Source organism: Hyperolius riggenbachi, chromosome 4, assembly GCF_040937935.1.
Source record: "Hyperolius riggenbachi isolate aHypRig1 chromosome 4, aHypRig1.pri, whole genome shotgun sequence".
Taxonomy (NCBI): domain Eukaryota; kingdom Metazoa; phylum Chordata; class Amphibia; order Anura; family Hyperoliidae; genus Hyperolius; species Hyperolius riggenbachi.
This window is the reverse complement of record NC_090649.1, coordinates 66,287,608-66,313,688: the sequence shown is the minus strand read 5'-3', so window position 1 is coordinate 66,313,688 and position 26,081 is coordinate 66,287,608. Positions and strand designations below refer to the sequence as shown.

Below are 26,081 nucleotides of genomic sequence, written 5' to 3'. Positions count from 1 at the left end.
GTTGCTAGGGCTTCTGCTGGGAGCCCTCTGATTGGCTCCAGGACGTCTTTTCCTTAGTTACAGTATTTCAGATCCGGATATCCACAATATCCGTGTTATGCGACCAAATATCCGCAGATAGCTATCCAAATTTCTACAGAAATCCGAGATCCGGAATCCGGATCGGATAGCTAAAAAATGGTCGGATATCTGGGTTACCCGGATATCCGGAATCTTGCTGAGCAGCACTGGTCATTTCTTGATCTATCTTCTGTCTTTTAATCTCTCACTTTGCAATTTATTGAATAAACCCCTCTTCCCCGATACTATCTTTCAGTAAAGTTCCTCTTTAATGTAAATCTAGAAGATAATACTATAAGACGTTTTGTTGGAGGCATTTTGCTCTTGGAACAACTACTTTTTGTATTTCAACAAACTGTATGAAAGGACAACAGAGGTGACATGTGACATGATGAGATAGACATGTGTATGTACAGTGCCTAGCATACAAATAACTAGGCTGTGTTCCTTTTTTCTCTCTCTGCCTCAAAGAGTTAAATATCAGATATGTAGGTGGCTGACTCAGTCAGTGACCCTCACTGATAAGAAATTCCCCTTTTTATCTCTTTCTTGCTCTCAGAAGCCATTTTCTGCTAGGAAAGTGTTTTATAGTTGGAATTTCTTATCAGTGAGGGTCACACTGTAGTCACTTCCTGTCTGAGTCAGGACAGAGAAAGATAAAAAGGAACACACTATAGTTATATGTGTGCTAGGCACTGTACATACACATGTCTATCTCATCATGTCACATATTACTTCGGGTATCCTTTAACTGTTATTGGCTTTACTTGTGCAATAATTCCATAAAAACATTGAAACTAACTATACATTTGAAATATCAATTCTTCACCTTGTGAAACGTCAGATGGGGTCTGCTCACATGTATCATGTGCATATTTCCAATGAATGGCAAGCGTGGTGGTCCAGGAGGATAGTTTGGATGGACTTTTCTCTTCCTTCCATATAAGCCTATTGCCAGGAAAACACAGGTCACGATGGAGAGGACAGTGGTGACCGGATCAGTAAAATACATCTCAGCAGTATAGGCTGGAGAAGGAAATCGAAATTAAAGTGAACCAGAGGTGGAAAGAAACTGATAAGATAAACAATTATATTTATCCTCCTACTCCTAAAAATGGCTTTTTTAAAGTATCACGTGGTTTTCTTTTACATTTAAACATTTACAACGTAGTTTAAATGATTTACTGTCTGTAATCAGTGGCAGCCTATTAAGTGTCCCAAAGTTAAAAAAGGTCAATAGTTCATGTATTTTATCTCTCCCTGCCCTCAGAAGTTGGATTCTGCCAGGAAAACTTTTAATGGCTGTAATTTGCTTATTAGTGATGTTAATTATTGGTGGCGCCCATCACGGCCCTGTAATTACCTCTATCCCATAATTACAGGCCGATTTGAGCGATTACAGAATTAGAATCTTAATCTGTGATCGGCGGCAATCACGTCTGGTGACTTCGAATGCATCCATAGTTGCATTTGGATCTGGCCCGTAATTCCATGTTACAAGCCATAATTACGAGTTGTAAGCATAACCGGGACAATTACATTGTTGGACCAATCACAGAGCCCCTAGCCGAGGCCCTAGTGACCAATCAGAAGAGGGGAGCTTTTGCCCCTCGCTCCTCCATATAAAGCGTCTGCCATCTTAGAGCTTCCTCGTTGCTGGGCAACTTTAACACTGAGAGCATCTCTGGTGTTATTTGTCTGAAAGCGAGTGTGTTTTACTGTGCCAAACACAGCGTTTTCACTGTATTCCACATTGCCTATTAGCTATTCGATTCCTGTTCAGTTAGTGATTTGATTGATTATTCAGACAGTCAGTGTAGTGTAAGTCAGTTTGTGCATACAGGGAGTGCAGAATTATAAGGCAAATGAGTATTTTGATCACATCATCTTTATGCGTGTTGTCTTACTCCAAGCTGTATAGGCTCGAAAGCCTACTACCAATTAAGCATATTAAGTGATGTGCATCTCTGTAATGAGAAGGAGTGTGGTCTAATGACATCAACACACTATATCAGGTGTGCATAATTATTAGGCAACTTCCTTTCCTTTGGCAAAATGGGTCAAAAGAAGGACTTGACAGGCTCAGAAAAGTCAAAAATAGTGAGATATCTTGCAAAGGGATGCAGCACTCTTAAAATTGCAAAGCTTCTGAAGCGTGATCATTGAACAATCAAGCGTTTCATTCAAAATAGTCAACAGGGTCGCAAGAAGCGTGTGGAAAAACCAAAGCGCAAAATAACTGCCCATGCACTGAGAAAAGTCAAGCGTGCAGCTGCCAAGATGCCACTTGCCACCAGTTTGGCCATATTTCAGAGCTGCAACATCACTGGAGTGCCCAAAAGCACAAGGTGTGCAATACTCAGAGACATGGCCAAGGTAAGAAAGGCTGAAAGACGACCACCACTGAACAAGACACACAAGCTGAAACGTCAAGACTGGGCCAAGAAATATCAAATTCAGGAATTCGCCTTGAGTCCTGGACCCTGTTGGTGGTGGCGGAGAAGGCAGTCAAGCGGCCTGCAGGCAGAGATGCTGTGTGTAGGGACTGACTTAGTCTTCTGGCAGGCCTGAGCGTGCTTTGCAGACCAGGCATCCATGGTCAGATGGACCCAGCCTTGACCCGCCCCTGTGTGCCAGAGATGTCACCAATTGCCTTTCAACATCACGGTACAGTTTAGGTATCACCTCTTTTGAGAGCTAATTGTGGCCTAGTATCTTCCACTGCCGTGTGTGACTTTGCTTTTGTTTGCTGCTTTTCCTCAGGTGGTCATCCCATTGCAGTTTGTGCTTTGTAATCATGTGCCTTTGTAAGGTAGTTGTCCCTACGCGGGTCTTGGTCTTTCCGCGGCTCAATTTTCGGTGGCAGAGAGTACAGATGACAGGCAGACACACAAAAAAATGTCCACACCGCTGAGCCCTGTGATGATGGCACATTGGTGATGGCTGTTGACGGAATGTTAAGTGGGGTGCCAGAATCAGAGCAGGAGGAGGAAGATATGTGTTACAGAACAACAAACAGGTATTGCAAGGAATGACCACAGTTTGCAGAAACACTGATACTGAAACAGGAATGTGCAATGTTCTTATTAAGAACCAAATCATGCAAATAACATGCAACCATATGCAAACAATATATACAGTGAATCTCCCGCAAACCAAACAAAACAGTGTGCACACATAATTCCTGACTAACAATCTATTTACATGTACAAGCAAAAAATATATACAGTAACGCGGTATCAAAGGGAGCAGGCAAAGACAGGTCAAAAGGGAATATCAGAGTCAGCAACGGGTAATCAGATACATACGAGGTACAGAGAGGAATAAACAGGTAATCAGATCACAAAACATAAGGAATCAGGTAACAGAGGTGACCAGAGACTCAGACCTGTAACAAAGGAAGTTCTGGCAATGACTAGGAGGAAGGGGCAGACTTATATAGGCCCTGAAGCAGGAAGCAGCTGGAGATAATTGTCACTCATATGTCCCATTAGAGGCATCTGCAGGTCAGACATTGAATTGCAAGTCTTTTGCATAAGTAGCACACGGCCACCCACTGGAGGAAGGCAGAACTGCAGGGCTGCTACATGTCCAAAAAGCCCTCTGCTGGTGGCACAGTGAAAGTTCAGGATAGACCAAGTAAATACTGCCACCAGCAGGCAGGAGAAGGAAATACATGGGCCGTAACAGTACTCCCCCCTCCCCCCCCCCCCCCTCCCCCGAAGGAGCGGCCTCAGGACGCTCCACAGTGTCTTTAGAAAACTTCCGCCAGGGTCCCACAAGGAAGCAGACAACCCACACATTGGCCAGGTGGGTCGCAGAGGCCAAGCTTGGGCGGGCAGGGAGGGAAAACACTTTGAAAACTTGATCTTTGGATGTTGTAACACAAACTGTAGATGTCCAGGCAGGATGGCAAGTTCGGTAAAAGACTGTACAACATCAGGCAGGACCCAGAAAGCAGCAACAAATACAGGAGGCAGTAGAAGGCAAACCTGGGTGGGCAGAGAGGGAAATAATGCCAACCCAAGCCAGACCAGGACAAATAGCAATGTAGGAAACAGGATCTCAGGAAACCAGAACACAAACCGGAAACCACCAAGTAGTGAAACAGGTAAAACAGGAGACCGGAGGATATCAGGCAAGATATCAGGCTGGACAGGAGACTGGCAGGCATAAGGCTTGGCAGGAGACTGGGCACGATCATTAGGCTGAGCAGGAGACTAACAGTCCTCAGGCTGAGCAGGAGACTGGAGAGGATCATCAGGCTGAGCTGGAGACTGGCAGACATCAGGCAGGACAGGAGGCTGGACAAGATCAGGCTGAGCAGGAGACTGGACAAGATCAGGCTGAGCAGGAGACTGGACAGGATCATCAGGCTGAGCAGGAGACAGGAGAGGATCATCAGGCTGAGCAGGAGACAGGAGAGGATCATCAGGCTGAGCAGGAGACTGGACAGGATCAGGCTGGACAATATGTTGGCAGGTCTCAGGCAGAGCAGGAAACTGGCAAACATCAGGCGATGCAACAGGCTTGGTACCAACAGTCTGTGAAGGCTGGGCAGCAGCAGACGTCTGTGAAGGCTGGGCAGCAGCAGACGTCTGTGAAGGCTGGGCAGCAGCAGACGTCTGTAAAGGCTGGGCAGCAGCAGACGTCTGTGAAGGCTGGGCAGCAGCAGACGTCTGTGAAGGCTGGGCAGCAGCAGACGTCTGTGAAGGCTGGGCAGCAGCAGACGTCTGTGAAGGCTGGGCAGCAGCAGACGTCTGTGAAGGCTGGGCAGCAGCAGATGTCTGTGAAGGCTGGCAGCAGCAGACGTCTCTGAAGGCTGGGCAGCAGCAGAAGTCTGTGAAGGCTGGGCAGCAGCAGACGTCGGTGAAGGCTGGGCAGCAGCAGACGTCGGTGAAGGCTGGGCAGCAGCAGACGTCTGTGAAGGCTGGGCAGCAGCAGAAGTCTGCGAAGGCTGGGAGCAGCAGAAGTCTGTGAAGGCTGGCAGCAGCAGAAGTCTGTGAAGGCTGGGCAGCAGCAGACGTCGGTGAAGGCTGGGCAGCAGCAGAAGTCTGCGAAGGCTGGGAGCAGCAGAAGTCTGTGAAGGCTGGGCAGCAGCAGACGTCTGTGAAGGCTGGGCAGCAGCAGACGTCTGTGAAGGCTGGGCAGCAGCAGATGTCTGTGAAGGCTGGCAGCAGCAGACGTCTGTGAAGGCTGGGCAGCAGCAGAAGTCTGCGAAGGCTGGGAGCAGCAGAAGTCTGTGAAGGCTGGGCAGCAGCAGACGTCTGTGAAGGCTGGGCAGCAGCAGACGTCGGTGAAGGCTGGGCAGCAGCAGACGTCGGTGAAGGCTGGGCAGCAGCAGACGTCTGTGAAGGCTGGGCAGCAGCAGAAGTCTGTGAAGGCTGGGCAGCAGCAGAAGTCTGTGAAGGCTGGGCAGCAGCAGAAGTCTGTGACATCTGGGCAGCAGCAAAAGTCTGTGACGGTGCAAGTAAAAAAGGGCGCACAGGGATAGTGGACAAAAAGGGCGCCGCCATAGACTGCAATGCAAAAATATCGGCTATTCGGCGCCCGACAGGAAAAAAGGGCGCCCGAGAAATAGCGGTTACAGGGATCGTGTTAACAAAAGTTTTCGTTTACAGAATAAGGTTTATAACAAATATCGTTTACAAGTTCGTTTTGACTTTGTGTTATACTTATTTTTTCGTTTTTAAATTTTGCTTATAGCAGTTTTTACTTATTTTTTCGTTTTAAAATTTCACGTACAAAAGTATAACAACTAAATTTTTGTGTATACTTCTTTGATCATTTAAAAATTTGTTTTCTTATGTATAATGCTTAAATGCAGTTTTCAACCTTATTGTATTAGAAATGCATCACTTTTGGTATTAACTTTGTTTTTACACTTATAATGCGTTGATTATAGTTACTAAAATATCGCTTTTAATATTACTGTTATTTTAAGATTTCTAATGCGTACATGATTGTAAGGCTATCTATTGTAATGTATATATTTATATATACTTTTCTCTATTTATAATAATGTATACGTGATTTTAAGGCTATTTTAAGGCTATTTATTCTATTACAAATATTTAAATTATTTTATTCATGTTATTTGTAGTGAAGTATTTTAAGGATTAAATAAATTATTGTTTTTATGTGTTTAGGGTGTTTGTGTGGTGGGGATGGTTAGGTTTAGGCATTACCAGGGGGGTCTAGGGGTTAGGGATAGGTACAGGGAGGGTTAGGTATAGTTACAGTATAATATACGCTACCAGGGGGTGGTTAGGGTTAGGCACCACCAGGGGGGTGGTTAGGGTTAGGCACCACCAGGGGGGTCTAGGGGTTAGGTACAGGAAGGGTTAGGTATAGTTACAGTGCAATATACACCACCAGGGGGATGGTTAGGGTTAGGCACCACCAGGGGAGATTTAGGTTTAGGCACCACCAGGGGGGTGGTCAGGTTTAGGCACCACCAGGGGGGTGGTTAGGTTTAGGCACCACCAGGGGGGTGGTTAGGTTTAGGCACCACCAGGGGGTGTTTAGGTTTAGGCACCACCAGGGGGGTGGTTAGGTTTAGGCACCACCAGGGGGGTGGTTAGGTTTAGCCACCACCAGGGGGTGGTTAGGGTTAGGCACCACCAGGGGGGTGGTTAGGTTTAGGCACCACCAGGGGGGGATCTTAGGGTTAGGCACCACCAGGGGGGTCTTAGGTTTAGGCACCACCAGGGGGGTGGTTAGGTTTAGGCACCACCAGGGGGGTGGTTAGGTTTAGCCACCACCAGGGGGTGGTTAGGGTTAGGCACCACCAGGGGGGTGGTTAGGTTTAGGCACCACCAGGGGGGGATCTTAGGGTTAGGCACCACCAGGGGGGGATCTTAGGTTTAGGCACCACCAGGGGGGTGGTTAGGTTTAGGCACCACCAGGGGGGTGGTTAGGTTTAGCCACCACCAGGGGGTGGTCAGGGTTAGGCACCACCAGGGGGGGATCTTAGGGTTAGGCACCACCAGGGGGGGATCTTAGGGTTAGGCACCACCAGGGGGTGGTTAGGGTTAGGCACCACCAGGGGGGTCTAGGGGTTAGGGATAGGTACAGGGAGGGCTCTGTGTGAGAGTAAGGTTAGGTATAGTTACAGCACAATATATGTAATATATACAATTTTTTTTAAATTATGTATATTTAAACAAAGAGGGGGTCTAGGGGTTAGGGATAGGGATAGGGAGAGATCTGTGTGAGCCTACAGTTAGGTATAATTGCAGTAAAATATCTGTAAAATATACCATTGCATTGCTATGCTCATTGCTTAATACAAGTGTAAATATCATTTTTGTTATAGACGCTATTTGACGTTTCATTTCATAATTCATTTGCTGTTATAGACGGTATTTTGCCATTTATTTAACCTATTTAGCACTAAATTTTCGTTTACAACCTCTTAAACGAAAAATATGGTTTTGCATTAAAACTTAAAATTTTGGCTATACCCCGCGCCCTTTTTTCCAGGCGCCCTTTTTTTATACACGTGTCTGTGACATCTGGACAGCAGCAAAAGTCTGTGACATCTGGACAGCAGCAAAAGTCTGTGACATCTGGACAGCAGCAAAAGTCTGTGACATCTGGACAGCAGCAAAAGTCTGTGAAGGCTGGGCAGTGGATTGCATAAGATCAGGCAAAACAGAAGACGGAAAAACTTCAGGGAGGTTAACAGGTTGGGAAGCTTCAGACAGGGCAACAGGCTCAGTCAGTAGTTTCAGGCAGGGCAACAGACTGCATAACCTCATGGATCTGGACCTTTGGCTGAGCACTTGGCTGGGCCATTGGCTGAGCACATGGCTGGACAGTTGGCTGAGACTAGTGTTGGGCGAACAGTGTTCGCCACTGTTCGGGTTCTGCAGAACATCACCCTGTTCGGGTGATGTTCGAGTTCGGCCGAACACCTGACGGTGCTCGGCCAAACCGTTCGGCCACATGGCCGAACTAAGAGCGCATGGCCGAACGTTCCCCGAACGTTCGGCTAGCGCTGTGATTGGCCGAACGGGTCACGTGGTTCGGGCCCGAACGCGCTCTGATTGGCCGAACGGTCACGTGGTTCGGGTAAATAAATACCCGAACCACGTCATATCTCCGCCATTTGTCTGTGGGTTTAGCTTTGGGTAGGCAGGCAGGGTAGTTCGCTCTCCAGCCACGCTAGCCAGGGTCCCCCCCAGTCATTGTGTGTCACTGCTGGGAACAGTAGTACACCGCTCGCTCAGCCACACTATATATAGCATTGTTTACTGCCACTGTGTACCTCGCTCAGCCACACTATATATATATAGCATTGTGTTTTCTGACACTCTGTGTACACGGCTTAGCCTGACTAATATAGCATTGTGTGTACTGCCACTGTGCACCTCGCTCAGCCACGCTATATATAGCATTGTTTACTGCCACTGTGCACCTCGCTCAGCCACGCTATATATATAGCATTGTGTTTTCTGACACTCTGTGTACACGGCTTAGGCTAGCCTGACTAATATAGCATTGTGTGTACTGCCACTGTGCACCTCGCTCAGCCACGCTATATATAGCATTGTGTGTACTGCCACTGTGCACCTCGCTCAGCCACGCTATATATAGCATTGTGTGTACTGCCACTGTGCACCTCGCTCAGCCACGCTATATTTAGCATTGTGTGTACTGCCACTGTGCACCTCGCTCAGCCACGCTATATATATAGCATTGTGTTTTCTGACACTCTGTGTACACGGCTTAGGCTAGCCTGACTAATATAGCATTGTGTGTACTGCCACTGTGCACCTCGCTCAGCCACGCTATATATAGCATTGTGTGTACTGCCACTGTGCACCTCGCTCAGCCACGCTATATATAGCATTGTGTGTACTGCCACTGTGCACCTCGCTCAGCCACGCTATATATATAGCATTGTGTTTTCTGACACTCTGTGTACACGGCTTAGGCTAGCCTGACTAATATAGCATTGTGTGTACTGCCACTGTGCACCTCGCTCAGCCACGCTATATATAGCATTGTGTGTACTGCCACTGTGCACCTCGCTCAGCCACGCTATATATAGCATTGTGTGTACTGCCACTGTGCACCTCGCTCAGCCACGCTATATATATAGCATTGTGTTTTCTGACACTCTGTGTACACGGCTTAGGCTAGCCTGACTAATATAGCATTGTGTGTACTGCCACTGTGCACCTCGCTCAGCCACGCTATATATAGCATTGTGTGTACTGCCACTGTGCACCTCGCTCAGCCACGCTATATATAGCATTGTGTGTACTGCCACTGTGCACCTCGCTCAGCCACGCTATATATATAGCATTGTGTTTTCTGACACTCTGTGTACACGGCTTAGCCTGACTAATATAGCATTGTGTGTACTGCCACTGTGCACCTCGCTCAGCCACGCTATATATAGCATTGTGTGTACTGCCACTGTGCACCTCGCTCAGCCACGCTATATATAGCATTGTGTGTACTGCCACTGTGCACCTCGCTCAGCCACGCTATATATAGCATTGTGTGTACTGCCACTGTGCACCTCGCTCAGCCACGCTATATATAGCATTGTGTGTACTGCCACTGTGCACCTCGCTCAGCCACGCTATATATAGCATTGTGTGTACTGCCACTGTGCACCTCGCTCAGCCACGCTATATATAGCATTGTGTGTACTGCCACTGTGCACCTCGCTCAGCCACGCTATATATAGCATTGTGTGTACTGCCACTGTGCACCTCGCTCAGCCACGCTATATATAGCATTGTGTGTACTGCCACTGTGCACCTCGCTCAGCCACGCTATATATAGCATTGTGTGTACTGCCACTGTGCACCTCGCTCAGCCACGCTATATATATAGCATTGTGTTTTCTGACACTCTGTGTACACGGCTTAGGCTAGCCTGACTAATATAGCATTGTGTGTACTGCCACTGTGCACCTCGCTCAGCCACGCTATATATAGCATTGTGTGTACTGCCACTGTGCACCTCGCTCAGCCACGCTATATATAGCATTGTGTGTACTGCCACTGTGCACCTTGCTCAGCCACGCTATATATATAGTATTGTGTTTTCTGACACTCTGTGTACACGGCTTAGGCTAGCCTGACTAATATAGCATTGTGTGTACTGCCACTGTGAACCTCGCTCAGCCACGCTATATATAGCATTGTGTGTACTGCCACTGTGCACCTCGCTCAGCCACGCTATATATAGCATTGTGTGTACTGCCACTGTGCACCTCGCTCAGCCACGCTATATATAGCATTGTGTGTACTGCCACTGTGCACCTCGCTCAGCCACGCTATATATATAGCATTGTGTTTTCTGACACTCCGTGTACACGGCTTAGCCTGACTAATATAGCATTGTGTGTACTGCCACTGTGCACCTCGCTCAGCCACGCTATATATAGCATTGTGTGTACTGCCACTGTGCACCTCGCTCAGCCACGCTATATATAGCATTGTGTGTACTGCCACTGTGCACCTCGCTCAGCCACGCTATATATAGCATTGTGTGTACTGCCACTGTGCACCTCGCTCAGCCACGCTATATATAGCATTGTGTGTACTGCCACTGTGCACCTCGCTCAGCCACGCTATATATAGCATTGTGTGTACTGCCACTGTGCACCTCGCTCAGCCACGCTATATATAGCATTGTGTGTACTGCCACTGTGCACCTCGCTCAGCCACGCTATATATAGCATTGTGTGTACTGCCACTGTGCACCTCGCTCAGCCACGCTATATATAGCATTGTGTGTACTGCCACTGTGCACCTCGCTCAGCCACGCTATATATAGCATTGTGTGTACTGCCACTGTGCACCTCGCTCAGCCACGCTATATATAGCATTGTGTGTACTGCCACTGTGCACCTCGCTCAGCCACGCTATATATATAGCATTGTGTTTTCTGACACTCTGTGTACACGGCTTAGGCTAGCCTGACTAATATAGCATTGTGTGTACTGCCACTGTGCACCTCGCTCAGCCACGCTATATATAGCATTGTGTGTACTGCCACTGTGCACCTCGCTCAGCCACGCTATATATAGCATTGTGTGTACTGCCACTGTGCACCTTGCTCAGCCACGCTATATATATAGTATTGTGTTTTCTGACACTCTGTGTACACGGCTTAGGCTAGCCTGACTAATATAGCATTGTGTGTACTGCCACTGTGAACCTCGCTCAGCCACGCTATATATAGCATTGTGTGTACTGCCACTGTGCACCTCGCTCAGCCACGCTATATATAGCATTGTGTGTACTGCCACTGTGCACCTCGCTCAGCCACGCTATATATAGCATTGTGTGTACTGCCACTGTGCACCTCGCTCAGCCACGCTATATATATAGCATTGTGTTTTCTGACACTCTGTGTACACGGCTTAGGCTAGCCTGACTAATATAGCATTGTGTGTACTGCCACTGTGCACCTCGCTCAGCCACGCTATATATAGCATTGTGTGTACTGCCACTGTGCACCTCGCTCAGCCACGCTATATATAGCATTGTGTGTACTGCCACTGTGCACCTCGCTCAGCCACGCTATATATAGCATTGTGTTTACTGCCACTCTGTGTACACCGCTCAGCCAGACTATATACCATTGTTTACTGACACTCTGTGTACACGGCTCAGCCTGACTATAAAGCATTGTGTGTACTGCCACTGTGCACCTCGCTCAGCCACGCTATATATAGCATTGTGTTTAATGACACACTGTGTACACGGCTTAGCCAGACTATATAGCATTGTGTGTACTGCCACTCTGTGTACACCGCTCAGCCAGACTATATAGCATTGTGTTTACTTCCACTCTGTGTCTGCTGGGCCTGGGAACAGTAGTACACCGCTCACCCGCCACTGTATAGCATTGTGCTCTGTGTCGCTGCTGGGAATAGTGGTACTGTATAGCATTTCTGTACTGCCACTGTACTGCTGCCAGTCAGCGTGTACTGTAAGGATAAGTGAAATGAGGAAGAAATCCGGTGAAAGAGGAAGGGGCAAGGGAAGAGGTGTTTCCCCTGACGGTTCACGTACAGGCCACAGGGGAGCACCCAAGAAAACCCACTCAATACCGCCCATGTTGTCCAGGACAACAACCCTCACAAATCCAAAAGAACAGGACCAGATAATTACTTGGATGACCTCTCAAGCGTCCAGCAGTGGGTTAAGCAGCACCAGCACATCACGCACGAGGTCCGAGTCCTCAGCCAGTTACAAGGAGCCAGTGGGCACAAAGCTGACACAACCGGCAGCGACACCACGCACACAACTGCCAGATAACCAGTCCTATGAATTACCTCAGGACACAATGGGGTATTCGCAGGAGCTATTCCCAGCCCAACAAACTTCCACCTATGAAAGGTCAATGGAGGAACAGCCAGAAATGTTGTGCCCGGATTCACAACCATTAACTGTGGGAAATGCACCGCGCACTGAAATACAAGGCGAGTCCGAGGAGGACTCGGAAACCCAAATCCCAGAGCAAGTTGGGCAGGAGGGGTTGCAATTGCAGGAGGTCGGCCGACAAGATCTGGAAGACGACGTTGGAGTGAGCTGCGCAGAGGTTGTTCTGGGGAGCTCTACTCCACGGCGGCGGCCCCCCACAATGACATATGACGAGTTTGAGGAGATGGAAGAGGAGGGTATGGACAATGTGGACAGAGACCCAGATTTTATTTGTGAACGAGAACATCGCCGTCGTAGCAGGAGCACAGATGAGTCTGTTGAAGAACCCACTGCTGCACGAGTTCGCCTTGTGCCACAAGGTAGGCGGCGCGCAATTTCAGGCACCACAAGCGTGGAAGTTAGAGTGAGAGGCAAAAGAGGAGGAAACAGAAATCGCCAGCAAGGAGGCAGGTGCTCCAAAGTCTGGGCTTTCTTTGAAGACTGCACTGAGGATGTTACCATGGCGATTTGCAAGGTGTGCAAGACTCGCCTGAGCAGGGGGAAAAGTATTAACAACCTCTCCACCACCAGCATGAGCCGCCACATGCTATCCAAACATCCCACTCTGTGGGCAAACGCGGCAGGACAGGGTACCAGCAACACTGCCTCCCTTGGGTTCACCAGACTCACCACCAGACCCGCCTCAGCAGCAGCAGTAGCCCAGCCATTGCGTGGTTCACAACATTCACAAACATCAGACGACGCTGACACTGTCACTTTCCGGAGTAGTGCTCTTGAGGTCTCCCAGTGTTCATCAAACACAACAACCAACAGCCCTTCCGTGTGCAGCGCTACGGTTCAGTTGTCTGTGTCGGAGATGTTTGAGCGCAAGAGGAAATTGCCAGCAAATGACCCCCGGGCCGTGGCAGTAACAGCCAGCATAGCCAAGCTTCTGGCCTGCGAAATGCTGCCATATCGAGTGGTGGAGACAAACAGCTTCAAGGGCATGATGTCAGTGGCCATCCCACGTTACGTGGTTCCCAGCCGCTACCACTTTGCGCGCTCTGCAGTGCCTGAGTTGCATGAGCACGTGGTCAGCAAAATAACCCGAAGCTTGAAGAATGCCGAAGAATGGACGAGTGCGTTCGGCCAGGGTCGATACATCTCCCTTACCGCGCACTGGGTGAACCTTGTGGAGCCTGGCAGCGATTCCTCACCTGCTACGGCGCGGGTGTTGCCCACGCCGCAAACAGCTGCACCGCCGTCCCTCCCACTGGATAACAACAGCAGCACCTACCTCTCTGACTCCTTCTCCTCCAACGCATCTCAAAGCTGTACCTCATCCGGAAACGCTAACCCAGCAGCAGTAGGATCGTGGAAGCAGTGCAGCACAGCTGTTGGCATGCATCAGCAAGCGTTGCTGAAGCTGATCTGCCTTGGGGATAAGCAGCACACAGGGGAGGAAATTTGGAAGGGAATAAAGGAACAGACGGATTTGTGGCTGGCACCGCTGGACTTGAAACCGGGCATGGTTGTGTGTGATAATGGGAGTAATCTCATTCGCGCTTTAAGGTTGGCTAAGCTGACACACATCCCTTGCCTGGCGCACGTGATGAACCTAGTAGTTCAGCGGTTCCTGAGGACATACCCAGGCGTGGCCGATCTTCTGTTGAAGGTGCGTCGAGTGGCCAAACATTGTAGAAATTCCAGTACTGCTTCGGGGGCACTCGCCAAGATGCAGGAGCGCTTCAATCTCCCCCACCATCGCTTGCTGTGTGATGTCCCTACGCGCTGGAATTCTACGCTGCACATGCTAGCACGCTTTTGTGAGCAGAAGAGTGCAGTGGTCCAGTACATGACGGCGCAGTACCGAGGCGCATCCGGCCAGCTGCCAAGCTTCTGTGGATCCGATTGGGCCAACATGTTGGACCTCTGCCAAGTCCTCCAAAATTTTGAGCAATCCACGTTGCTTGTGAGCAGTGACAACTCTTCAGTCAGCATTACCATACCACTGCTGTGTTTACTGAAGAGGTCAATGTTGAAAATCAAGGAAACAGCTGTCATGATGCAACTGGGGGAATCTGAAGGAGAAAACGATCAGCGTGATGGTACCAACATCAGGCCATCCGCCTCAGGGAACGCTGGCCCCAGCAGCTATGACGAAGAAGAGGAGGAGGAACAGCTGGAGTTGGAGCAGGAATTTCATGCCACCACTGACGAGGGCCAGAGCGGTGCACGTTGGACTTCCACAATTCAGCGCGAATGGTCAGCAGAAGCAGACCAGGAAGAAGGTGACGACTATGATGCATCACAACAACTATCACAACGCTCACAAGAGGATGATGAGGATTCTGGTAGGACTCTTGCACACATGGCTCAATTCATGCTAGACTGCATTGAACGCGACCCACGCATTGTGCGCATTCTGGACAACACCAATTACTGGGTTTATACCCTTCTGGATCCACGGTACAAACACAATGTTCCAAAACTGCTTGAAGAAAGAGTCAGACAGGTCAAAATGGAAGAATACCAGCAGGCCCTTGTGGAGACTTTAGAGAGGAGATTGACATCCTCCCCCTCCTCTAGCCAGTTGTACGACGACAGACTGACTTCCGCAAACCCAGGACGACCAGGAGGGCAGCAAACAACGCAAGCCGCAGCTAGTGCCCAAAAGGGAACGGTATCGGCAGTGTCCTTGGAGTGGGAAAATTTTCTGACACCCATGCAGCAGCAGCCCACTGAACAGGAAGCGTGCAGATCCACCTCCAACACCGATCGCCCTGGAGAAGATGGTCAAGGACTACATGTCAGATGACGTAGCTGTGTCGAACAATCCATCTGCACCCTTCAACTATTGGGTATCGAAGCTAGACACCTGGCACGAACTGGCAATGTACGCAATAGAGGTGCTGGCTTGCCCGGCAGCCAGCGTTATGTCGGAACGCTGTTTCAGTGCTGCCGGAGGCATCGTCACAGATCGGCGTATCCGCCTCTCCACAGAAAATGCAGACCGTCTGACTCAAATTAAAATGAATCAATCCTGGATTGGAAACGACTACGCAACACTCCAGGACCCCAACCAAGTAACATGACCAATGAACATCTGGGATGGTGTAGCGTTACCGGTCCCTGTTTATTGAACCTCTCATCTGTATTACATTTATGACTGCATGGCGGCAAAAAGCATTGCTGCTATATCCGCACGCTTTTTGTCCTCATGCAAGGCCTGGGTTGTTGTGTCTCACAAAGCGTGGCCTTCTCCTCCTGCGCCTGCTCCTGTTCCATCACGTGTGCTGCTGCTGCTGCTGGGTTAGCGTTGCCGGTCCCTGTTTATTGAACCACTTATCTTTATTACATTTATGACTGCATGGCGGTACCTCATGCAAGGCCTGGGTTGTTGTGTCTCACAAAGCGTGGCCTTCTCCTCCTGCGCCTCCTCCTGTTCCATCACGTCTGCTGCTGCTGGGTTAGCGTTGCCGCGTGGTCCCTGTTTATTGAACCACTTATCTTTATTAAATTTATGACTGCATGGCGGTACAAAGCATGCTATCCGCACGCTTCTTGTCCTCATGCAAGGCCTGGGTTGTTGTGTCTCACAAAGCGTGGCCTTCTCCTCCTGCGCCTCCTCCTGTTCCATCACGTCTGCTGCTGCTGGGTTAGCGTTGCCGCGTGGTCCCTGTTTATTGAACCACTTATCTTTATTAAATTTATGACTGCATGGCGGTACAAAGCATGCTATCCGCACGCTTCTTGTCCTCATGCAAGGCCTGGGTTGTTGTGTCTCACAAAGCGTGGCCTTCTCCTCCTGCGCCTCCTCCTGTTCCATCACGTCTGCTGCTGCTGGGTTAGCGTTGCCGCGTGGTCCCTGTTTATTGAACCACTTATCTTTATTACATTTATGACTGCATGGCGGTACCTCATGCAAGGCCTGGGTTGTTGTGTCTCACAAAGCGTGGCCTTCTCCTCCTGCGCCTGCTCCTGTTCCATCACGTGTGCTGCTGCTGGGTTAGCGTTGCCGGTCCCTGTTTATGGAACCTCTTATCTTTATTACATTTATGACTGCATGGCGGTACAAAGCATGCTATCCGCACGCTTCTTGTCCTCATGCAAGGCCTGGGTTGTTGTGTCTCACAAAGCGTGGCCTTCTCCTCCTGCGCCTCCTCCTGTTCCATCACGTCTGCTGCTGCTGGGTTAGCGTTGCCGCGTGGTCCCTGTTTATTGAACCACTTATCTTTATTAAATTTATGACTGCATGGCGGTACAAAGCATGCTAATCGCACGCTTCTTGTCCTCATGCAAGGTCTGGGTTGTTGTGTCTCACAAAGCGTGGCCTTCTCCTCCTGCGCCACCCTCCTCCTGTTCCATCACGTGTGCTGCTGCTGGGTTAGCGTTACCGGTCCTTTTTCCTGGAACCTCTTATATGTATTACATTTATGACTGCATGCCGACAAAAAGCATGTTACCTGTGCAAAGAAAACAGACATTTCCTGCATTTAAAAGACAGTTTTCCCTTTGAAACTTTAAAATCGATTTTCTCAAAAACTATAAGCTCTTTTTGCTAAAAAATTTTTTCCTCTTGTACCCACTCCCAAGGTGCACATGTTCGGCCTGTTCGGCCCGAACCCGAACATCTAGATGTTCGCCCAACACTAGCTGAGACCCTGATACAGTCTGTGCGAGCTGGCACTGAAACTGTGTGGACTGGGCCTGTGCGAGCTGGAACTGAAACTGTGTGGGCAGGATACTAAATTCTGTAGGCTGTATGCCGGTTTCTGCAGACTGGGTGCAAACTTTTGCAGATTGGAGCAAAGTCCCTGCAGGCTGGAAGTAAGGTTCTGCAGACTGAGCACAAGGCTCTGCAGACAGAGGCAAAGTCTCTGCAGGCTGGAGGCAATATTCTTTAGACTGGAAACAAGGTTCTGCAGACTGGATGCAATGCTCTGCAGACTGTGAGCAGGATTCTGCAGGCTGATTTGAAGTCTCTGCAGGCTGGAGGCAAGGCTCTGCAGACAAACAAATGGCTGGACTGGATTCTGGAGCATACAAAGTCTGCAAGAGTTGTGAGAGGAAGGCAAGAGTTTGTATAACAGGCATAGCGCCCAACTGCCCCTCTTTCAGAGGGACAGTCCCTCTTTGGAAGCCCTGACCCTCTATCCCTCTTTCCTCCTCATTTGTCCCTCTTTCAGGACTTTGTACCTCTTTCTATGTAAATATATATATTTCTCTACTAAAAATGTGTTTGATTGACTCTAAACTTTATTCCCATTCTTTCAATTGATACATTACTAATTTTAAAATGTTCATATGAAGGAAAATGAACCAGGATAGAAAGGACCAGTTTGGTTTGAATTATAAAACAACATATTTTTCTTATGACATCTTTATGGTATGCGTGACTAGGGGCGTGTCGGGGCGTGATTAGGGGTGTGGCAGGGGTGTGGCTTAAGTGTCCCTCTTTCTCATCTCAAAAAGTTGTGAGGTATTTAACAGGTGTCACAGAAACATTAACTGGAGGCTGCACCAGACAGGAGTTGGATAGAGGCTGCACAGGAGGCGAGATGACTGGAGGCTGCACAGGAGGCGAGATGACTGGAGGCGAGATGACTGGAGGCTGCACAGGAGGCGAGATGACTGGAGGCTGCACAGGAGGCGAGATGACTTGAGGCTGCACAGGAGGCGAGATGACTTGAGGCTGCACAGGAGGCGAGATGACTGAAGGCTGCAGCGGACAGGAACTGACTGGAGGCTGCATAAAACCGGAGTTGACTGGAGTAATGGAAGACATTGGCGAATATTTGCGTCTGGACTTGGAGACCACTCGGGAAACTGGAGCAGCAGCTGGTTCTCTTGATGAGGCTGGACATTGCCAGGACCAAGGTGTGGACCTGATAGCGGTTTGCAAAGGTGCTGACTTGATAGATCTTTTAACTATTGTAGGTTCTGAGTTATGGACACAGGAGGAGGTAGATGAATAATGAGCAGGAGACAGAGAGTGGGAACGGAAAGAAAGGTTTTCATTCCAAGCAGCAATCAGAGCAACAGCTGATCTTTGCTTACAAAGCTTATGTGTCAACAAAGACTCAGTTGCACATATACTGGCAGATACAAACGCTTCACTCTTTTCAGAATACCATTCACAAAATCCTTTCATATCCCTTTTCAAAAAAATCAAACAAATGGTCAATCTGATCAGAGTTAAACAAAAAATCCAAACGTTTCTTTCTGGAAGACTGACATTTAGGCCCGGTTCACATTGGCGTTATTTTGCGGACTGCAGCCGGACCGCATACAACGGAAACGGAACGGACGAGAAAGGGTCCAATGTTAATCAATGGATCTGTACGCACTCGTCCGTTCCACCGGATCCGGATGTGTTTAACGGTCCGGAATTTTCCAACCTGCGCCTTTTTTTCCTGACCGTTACCTCCGTCCACCGTCGCCGGAACGGATCCGGACAAAAAACCCAGCACAACAGGAACCAATAGAAAACGAAAGTGTCACCACACACTGCCTGATAAAAGCCGGACGTTCCATCCCACTTCCGGTGTGTTTTCAATGGTACAGGTGGCCATCTTGGATAGTGACACATGTGCCCAGTGTTGTGTGAGTGGGACAGCACCCAGTTTCTCATAGAGCTGTTTGGGAACATGGCAGAGCTCAGGGAATACTCCATTGAGGACCTGATTGTCCAGGTGCAGGGGAAACCTGCCCTGTGTGGACATGGGGCATCCAGACCACAGTATTGTACGGCTGTGCAGGAAGCTATGGCATCAAATCGCCAAGGAGTATGTGGAGGGGTTTGACGACCTGAGTCGGGCCAACAAAACATCACATGGTAGGAGTACAACAACTGTTTTTTGGGGGGGGGGGGGCTTGTGGTTTTGCATCTGTTTTGTTTGCGTGTGATGTATTTCACCTTGCTTACCCACCCGTGTCCCTGCCACCCGTGGCCCTCCCACGTTCAGTGCCACCTTTGTATCATGCATGTGTGTCTGGGCCGCAGGTGCAAGGGCCATCATCCTACGGCCTAGACACGCATGCTCTGCGCACACACACAACTTACAGGATGTCCACGTTAACCACTTTTTAAGGACTGCAGTCATAAAACCCCTTAAGGACCAGAGCCTTTTTTTCCATTCAGACCACTGCAGCTTGAATGGTTTATTGCTCGGTCATACAACCTACCACCTAAATGAATTTTACCTACTTTTCTTGTCATTGTGCTATTTGATTTCTACTGCGATTTTTAGTTTTTATTATATTCATCAAAAAAGACATGAATTTTGTAAAAAAAAATGATTTTTTTTAACTTTCTGTGATAAAATTTGTCAAATAAAGTAAAATTTCTGTATACATTTTTATCCAAATTTATTGTGCTACATGTCTTTGGTAAAAAAAAAAAACATTCAGTGTATATTTATTGGTTTGGGTAAAAGTTATAGAGTTTACAAACTATGGTGCAAAAAGTGAACTTTCCCATTTTGAAGCATCTCCGGCTCTTCTGACCACCTGTCATGTTTCATGAGGTGCTAAAATTCCAGGATAGTATAAATACCCCCCAAATGACCCCATTTTGGAAAGAAGACATCCGAAAGTAGTCACTAAGAGGCATGGTGAGTTCATAGAAGATTTTATTTTTTGTCACAAGTTAGCGGAAAATGACACTTTGAGACAAAAAAAAAAAGTTTCCATTTCTGCTAACTTGTGACAGAAAAAATGAAATCTGCCACGGACTCACCATGCCCCTCTCTGAATACCTTGAAGTGTCTACTTTCCAAAATGGGGTCATTTGTGGGGTGTGTTTACTGTCCTGGCATTTTGGGGGGTGCTAAATTGTAAGCACCCCTGTAAAGCCTAAAGGTGCTCATTGGACTTTGGGCCCCTTAGCGCAGTTAGGCTGCAAAAAAGTGCCACACATGTGGTATTGCCGTACTCAGGAGAAGTAGTATAATGTGTTTTGGGGTGTATTTTTACACATACCCATGCTGAGTGGGAGAAATATCTCTGTAAATGACAATGTTTTGATTTTTTTTACACACAATTGTCCATTTACAGAGAGATTTCTCCCACCCAGCATGGGTATGTGTAAAAATACACCCCCAAACACATTATACTACTTCTCCTGAGTACAGCGATACCACATGTGTGGCACTTTTTTGCACCCTAACTGCGCTAAGGGGCCCAAAGTCCAATGAGTACCTTTAGGATTTCACAGGTCGTTTTGAGACATTTGGTTTCAAGACTACGCTTCACTGTTTAGGGCCCCTAAAATGCCAGGGCAGTTTAGGAACCCCACAAGTGACCCCATTTTAGAAAGACAACACCACAAGGTATTCTGTTAGGAGTATGGTGAGTTCATAGAAGATTTTTTTTTAGTCTTAAGTTAGCGGAAATTGACACTTTGTGAAAAAAAACCAATAAAAATCAATTTCCGCTAACTTGTGACAAAAAATAAAATCTTCTATGAACTCACCATACCCCTAACGGGATCACTTGTGGGGTTCCTTTACTGCCCTGGCATTTTAGGGGCCCTAAACCGTGAGGAGTAGTCTTGAAACCAAATTTCTCAAAATGACTTGTGAAATCCTAAAGGTACTCATTGGACTTTGGGGCCCTTAGCGCAGATAGGGTGCAAAAAAGTGCCACACATGTGGTACCGCCATACTCAGGAGAAGTAGTATAATGTGTTTTGTGGTGTATTTTTACATATACCCATGCTAGGTGGGAGAAATATCTCTGTAAATGGACAATTGTGTGTAAAAAAAAATCAAAAAATTGTCATTTACAGAGATATTTCTCCCACCCAGCATGGATATGTGTAAAAATACACCCCAAAACACATTATACTACTTCTCCTGAGTACGGCGATACCACGTGTGACACTTTTTTGCAGCCTAGGTCCGCTAAGGGGCCCAACGTCCTATTCACGGGTCATTTTGAGGCATTTGGTTTCTAGACTACTCATGGTTTAGGGCCCCTAAAATGCCAGGGCAGTATAGGAACCCCACAAGTGATCCCATTTTAGAAAGAAGACACCCCAAGGTATTCCGTTAGGTGTATGGTGAGTTCATAGAAGATTTTATTTTTTGTCACAAGTTAGTGGAAAATGACACTTTGTGAAAAAAATAAAAATAAAAATCAATTTCCGCCAACTTTGGACAAAAAATAAAATCTTCTATGAACTCGTCATACACCTAACGGAATACCTTGGGGTGTCTTTTTTTTCTAAAATGTGGTCACTTGTGGGGTTCCTATACTGCCCTGGCATTTGAGGGGCCCAAAACCGTGAGGGATAGTCTGGAAACCAAATGCCTCAAAATGACTGTTCAGGGGTATACGCATCTGCAAATTTTAAAGACAGGTGGTCTATGAGGGGGCGAATTTTGTGGAACCGGTCATAAGCAGGGTGGCCTCTTAGATGACAGGTTGTATTGGGCCTGATCTGATGGATAGGAGTGCTAGGGGGGTGACAGGAGGTGATTGATGGGTGTCTCAGAGGGTGATTAGAGGGGAAAATAGATGCAATCAATGCACTGGGGAGGTGATCGGAAGGGGGTCTGAGGGGGATCTGAGGGTTGGGCCGAGTGATCAGGAGCCCACACGGGGCAAATTAGGGCCTGATCTGATGTGTAGGTGTGCTAGGGGGTGACAGGAAGTGATTGATGGGTGTCTCAAGGTGTGATTAGAGGGGGGAATAGATGCAAGCAACGCACTGGCGAGGTGATCAGGGCTGGGGTCTGGGAGCGTTCTGAGGGTGTGGGCGGGTGATTGGGTGCCCTAGGGGCAGATAGGGGTCTGATCTGATGGGTAGCAGTGACAGGTGGTGACAGGGGGTGATTAATGAGTGATTGATGGGTAATTAGTGGGTGTTTAGAGGAGAGAACAGATAAAAACAATGCACTTGGGTGGTGATCTGATGTCGGGTCTGCGGGCGATCTGATGGTGTGGGTGGGTGATCAGATGCCCGCAAGGGGCAGGTTAGGGGCTGATTAATGGGTGGCAGTGACAGGGGGTGATTGATGGGTGATTTATGGGTAATTGATGGGTGATTGACAGGTGATCAGTGGGTTATTACAGGGAAGAACAGATGTAAATAATGCACTGGCGAATTGATAAGCGGGGGGGGGGGGTCTGAGGGCAATCTGAGCGTGTGGGCGGGTGATTGGGTGCCCGTATGGGGCAGATTAGGGTCTGATCTGATGGGTAACAGTGACAGGTGGTGATAGGGGGTGATTGATGGGTAATTAGTGGGTGTTTAGAGGAGAGAACAAATGTAAACAATGCACTTGGGAGGTGATCTGACGGCGGGTTTGCGGGCGATCTGATGGTGTGGGTGATCAGATTGCCCGCAAGGGGCAGGTTAGGGGCTGATTGATGGGTGGCAGTGACAGGGGGTGACAGGGGTGATTGACAGGTGATCAGTGGGTTATTACAGGGAAGAACAGATGTAAATAATGCACTGGCGAATTGATAAGGGGGGTCTGAGGGCAATCTGAGCGTGTGGGCGGTTGATTGGGTGCCCGCAAGGGGCAGAGTAGGGTCTAAACTGATGGGTAACAGTAACAGGTGGTGATAGGGGGTGATTGATGGGTGATTGATGGGTAATTAGTGGGTGTTTAGAGGAGAGAACAGATGTAAACAATGCACTTGGGAGGTGATCTGACGGCAGGTTTGCGGGCAATCTGATGGTGTGGGTGGGTGATCAGATTTCCCGTTAGGGGCAGGTTAGGGGCTGATTGATGGGTGGCAGTGACAGGGGGTGATTGACAGGTGATCAGTGGGTTATTACAGGGGGATAGATGCATACAGTACACAGGGGGGGGGGGTCTGGGGAGAATCTGAGGGGTGGGGGGGACCTAATAAAAATATATTGTTGACAGATAGTGACAGGGAGTGATTGATTGGTGATTAGGGGAGTGATTGGGTGCAAACAGTGGTCTGGGGAGTGGGCAGGGGGGGGGGGGGGTCTGAGGGGTGCTGTGGGTGATCAGAGGAAAGGGGGGAGGCAGGATCAGTGTGTTTGGTGCAAACTAGGGTGGCTGCAGCCTGCCCTGGTGGTCCCTCGGACACTGGGACCACCAGGGCAGGAGGCAGCCTGTATAATACACTTTGTATACATTACAAAGTGTATTTTACACTTTGTATGCGGTGATCGTGGGGTTAACAACCGAACGGCCGGCGAGTTGTCGTCGCGGGTGGGTGGAGCCTATTGCCGGCGGATGCGCGCAATCCCCGGCCCGGAAGAGACCCAGGACCCGACGCCAATGTGCGTTACGTGGTCCTGGGCATGCCACTTTGCCGCCGTCAATATACAGTGGGCGGTCGGCAAGTGGTTAAACAAAAAACAAACATTTATTAAAAAGAACATTACAAATTACCAAAAATAAAACCAAGTATATACATATTTACAAAATTGCTTGTCCCTCAGGGCTCACAAGGTAGTCTGCCAATCTGTCCCTATTTTGGAGGCAGACTGTTCGGGCCCTTGTAGTATACCTACTCATTTGCTGCAGTGAAAGTGCATTTGGCGGGTCTGGAACGTCCACTTCCTCCTGGCGTACAAAGTTGTGGAGGATGCACGCTGCCTTCACAACTTCGACCGGTTTCAGCAGCAATGGCGTGTGGAACATCCTCCATTTGGAGACCAGGATCCCAAATGTGCATTCCACCATTCTGCGAGCATGGCTCAGCCGAGCGTTGAAGTGGGTCTGCCTTGCACTGAGGCCCCTGTCTGGGTATGGCCGCATCCCGTGGCCGGAGAAGGCGAAAGCCTCGTCTCCAACAAACACAAAGGGGTAGACGGGTACCCTTCTCCCAGGCCATGGTCTGTCTCTGGGTAGCTGCAATGTTCCTTCCTCCATCCGCTGGCACAGGGTCGTACGTTGGAATATTCCAGAGTCATTGGAACTTCCATACGACCCCACATCCACGTAGACAAACTTATAGTCCGCATCAGCCACAGGCATTAGGACAATGCTAGAGTATTTTTTTATAATTTAAGTAATGGCTGCCACTCCTCAAGGGTTTTTGAATCCTGATGTGTTTGCCGTCCAGCACACCAACACAATTCAGAAACTTGCACACGGTCAAGAAGAGCTGGGCGATCTCCTCCCATTTCTTGGTGTCCAGCACAGGAATATATCTGGCCCTCAGCCTTCTCCAAAGGATTCTGGAGGTCCTAACAACAATGCCTGCCACCGTTCTCTTCCCAATCCGGAATGTGACATGTAGCAATGTATACGTTTGTCCAGTCGCAATGTACCTACGAGAGAAATAATCAAATTTAATTTTTTTGTCTTTGCAGTGGAAAAATTCAAAACAAGATGGCGGAGCGTCAGGGACGCCAACATCAAAGACCTTAGGCTGACCAACAAGGAGCAGAGAAGCGGAAGTGGGTCCTCCAGAAGGCAACCGTACTGCTATGCGAGACAGTTGTCCTTCCTGCGACACTCGGTGGAACCGAGAGAGTAAGTACCACTACTTTGACCATTTATCGGCATTGTACATGATATGACTGACAACATAATATATGATGTTAACATTCTCCTTTGTATTGTCTACAGGACAGAAGACAACTTTGAGGACCAAGAACCACATGAGCTTCTAGACACAAGCGGGGAGAAGACGAGCGACGATCCGGTGACAGATGCCGACTACGTTCCAACAACAAGAAGACAGGACTCCTCCGACTCAAGGAGGTCTAGCGATGAGTTTGTTGGTGGTATGTTGGACTATTCCCAACCTGGTCCTGCAGACCAAGAAGTCGGGCATACCCCAGCCCCAGACGTGGCTGAGACCAATGAGCCAAGTGAGGAAGCACCAACAGAGGACATTCCGATGCAACAGCCCCGTCGCACTACACCCACCCAAAGAAGAGTCAAAACAAAGGACAATACACCACCAAGCAGGCGTAGACCTGGACCTGTCCCCACCAAAAGAGAGACAGAGGCAGAAATGTCTGGGGCAGTTTCAGGCCTACTAAGCATTCTGCATAGCCAGGAGACTGTCACCATCTGTCAGCTGCCTGGTCAGTATAGAGGGCATTTAATGGAGCAGTATCGGGCACATATTGAGTCTCTGCAGAGAGAGTTAGAGACTGTGCATAAGCACTACCAAGACGAGCTTAAACTTTTGCATGAGCAGCAGATGCAGCAGCAAAATTGTGACCTGAAGCGACAGCAGACACACCCCGGCTACCATACCCTAATGTCCTTAATTCCGCTTTTTGGACAAAGTACCAGTTATCAACATGCTAGCGTGCCACTCCAGCTTACTAGAGGCTGTCAAAGTGCACATGGAACAACAGTTCAGTCAACAGCCCGGGTTCAGAGCAACAACAACTGTCCCCTAGACATCATTGTCCCAAAGCTTAGAGAAGAGGGTGTAGGCAGCGCTTCCAAATGCAGAAGGCTGCACCTGAGTTGATTTAGCTGCAAAGAAGTGCAGAGCTCCAATGGACCGTATTACACAACATGCATTCAAACAGGTACAGAAATAGAGGGCGTTGGCTTCAGCAAATAATTTGTTCACAAATCATTTCCTACTAGACTTCCCCCCGGCGTTGACGTGCCCCCTCGGGGAAGACCTACCACTAACCTAACATTAAAAGCATAACTTACC

The 26,081-nt window shown here is 48.5% G+C and overlaps 1 protein-coding gene across 10 annotated transcripts in view; it reads right to left on the bottom strand.

Annotated features, from left to right (window-relative positions):
• LOC137570374 (cytochrome P450 2K6-like) overlaps window positions 1-26,081 on the bottom strand; it is a 131,927-nt gene that overhangs the window by 73,056 nt on the left and 32,790 nt on the right. For 9 of the 10 annotated variants that reach the window (XM_068279038.1, XM_068279037.1, XM_068279043.1 and 6 more), the window contains one exon: window positions 890-1,086. The exons of the other annotated variant lie outside the window; for it this stretch is intronic. In XM_068279038.1, coding sequence (XP_068135139.1) covers window positions 890-1,086 — 197 coding nt within the window. The remainder of the gene's footprint in view (window positions 1-889; window positions 1,087-26,081) is intronic. 10 annotated transcript variants of the gene reach the window in all.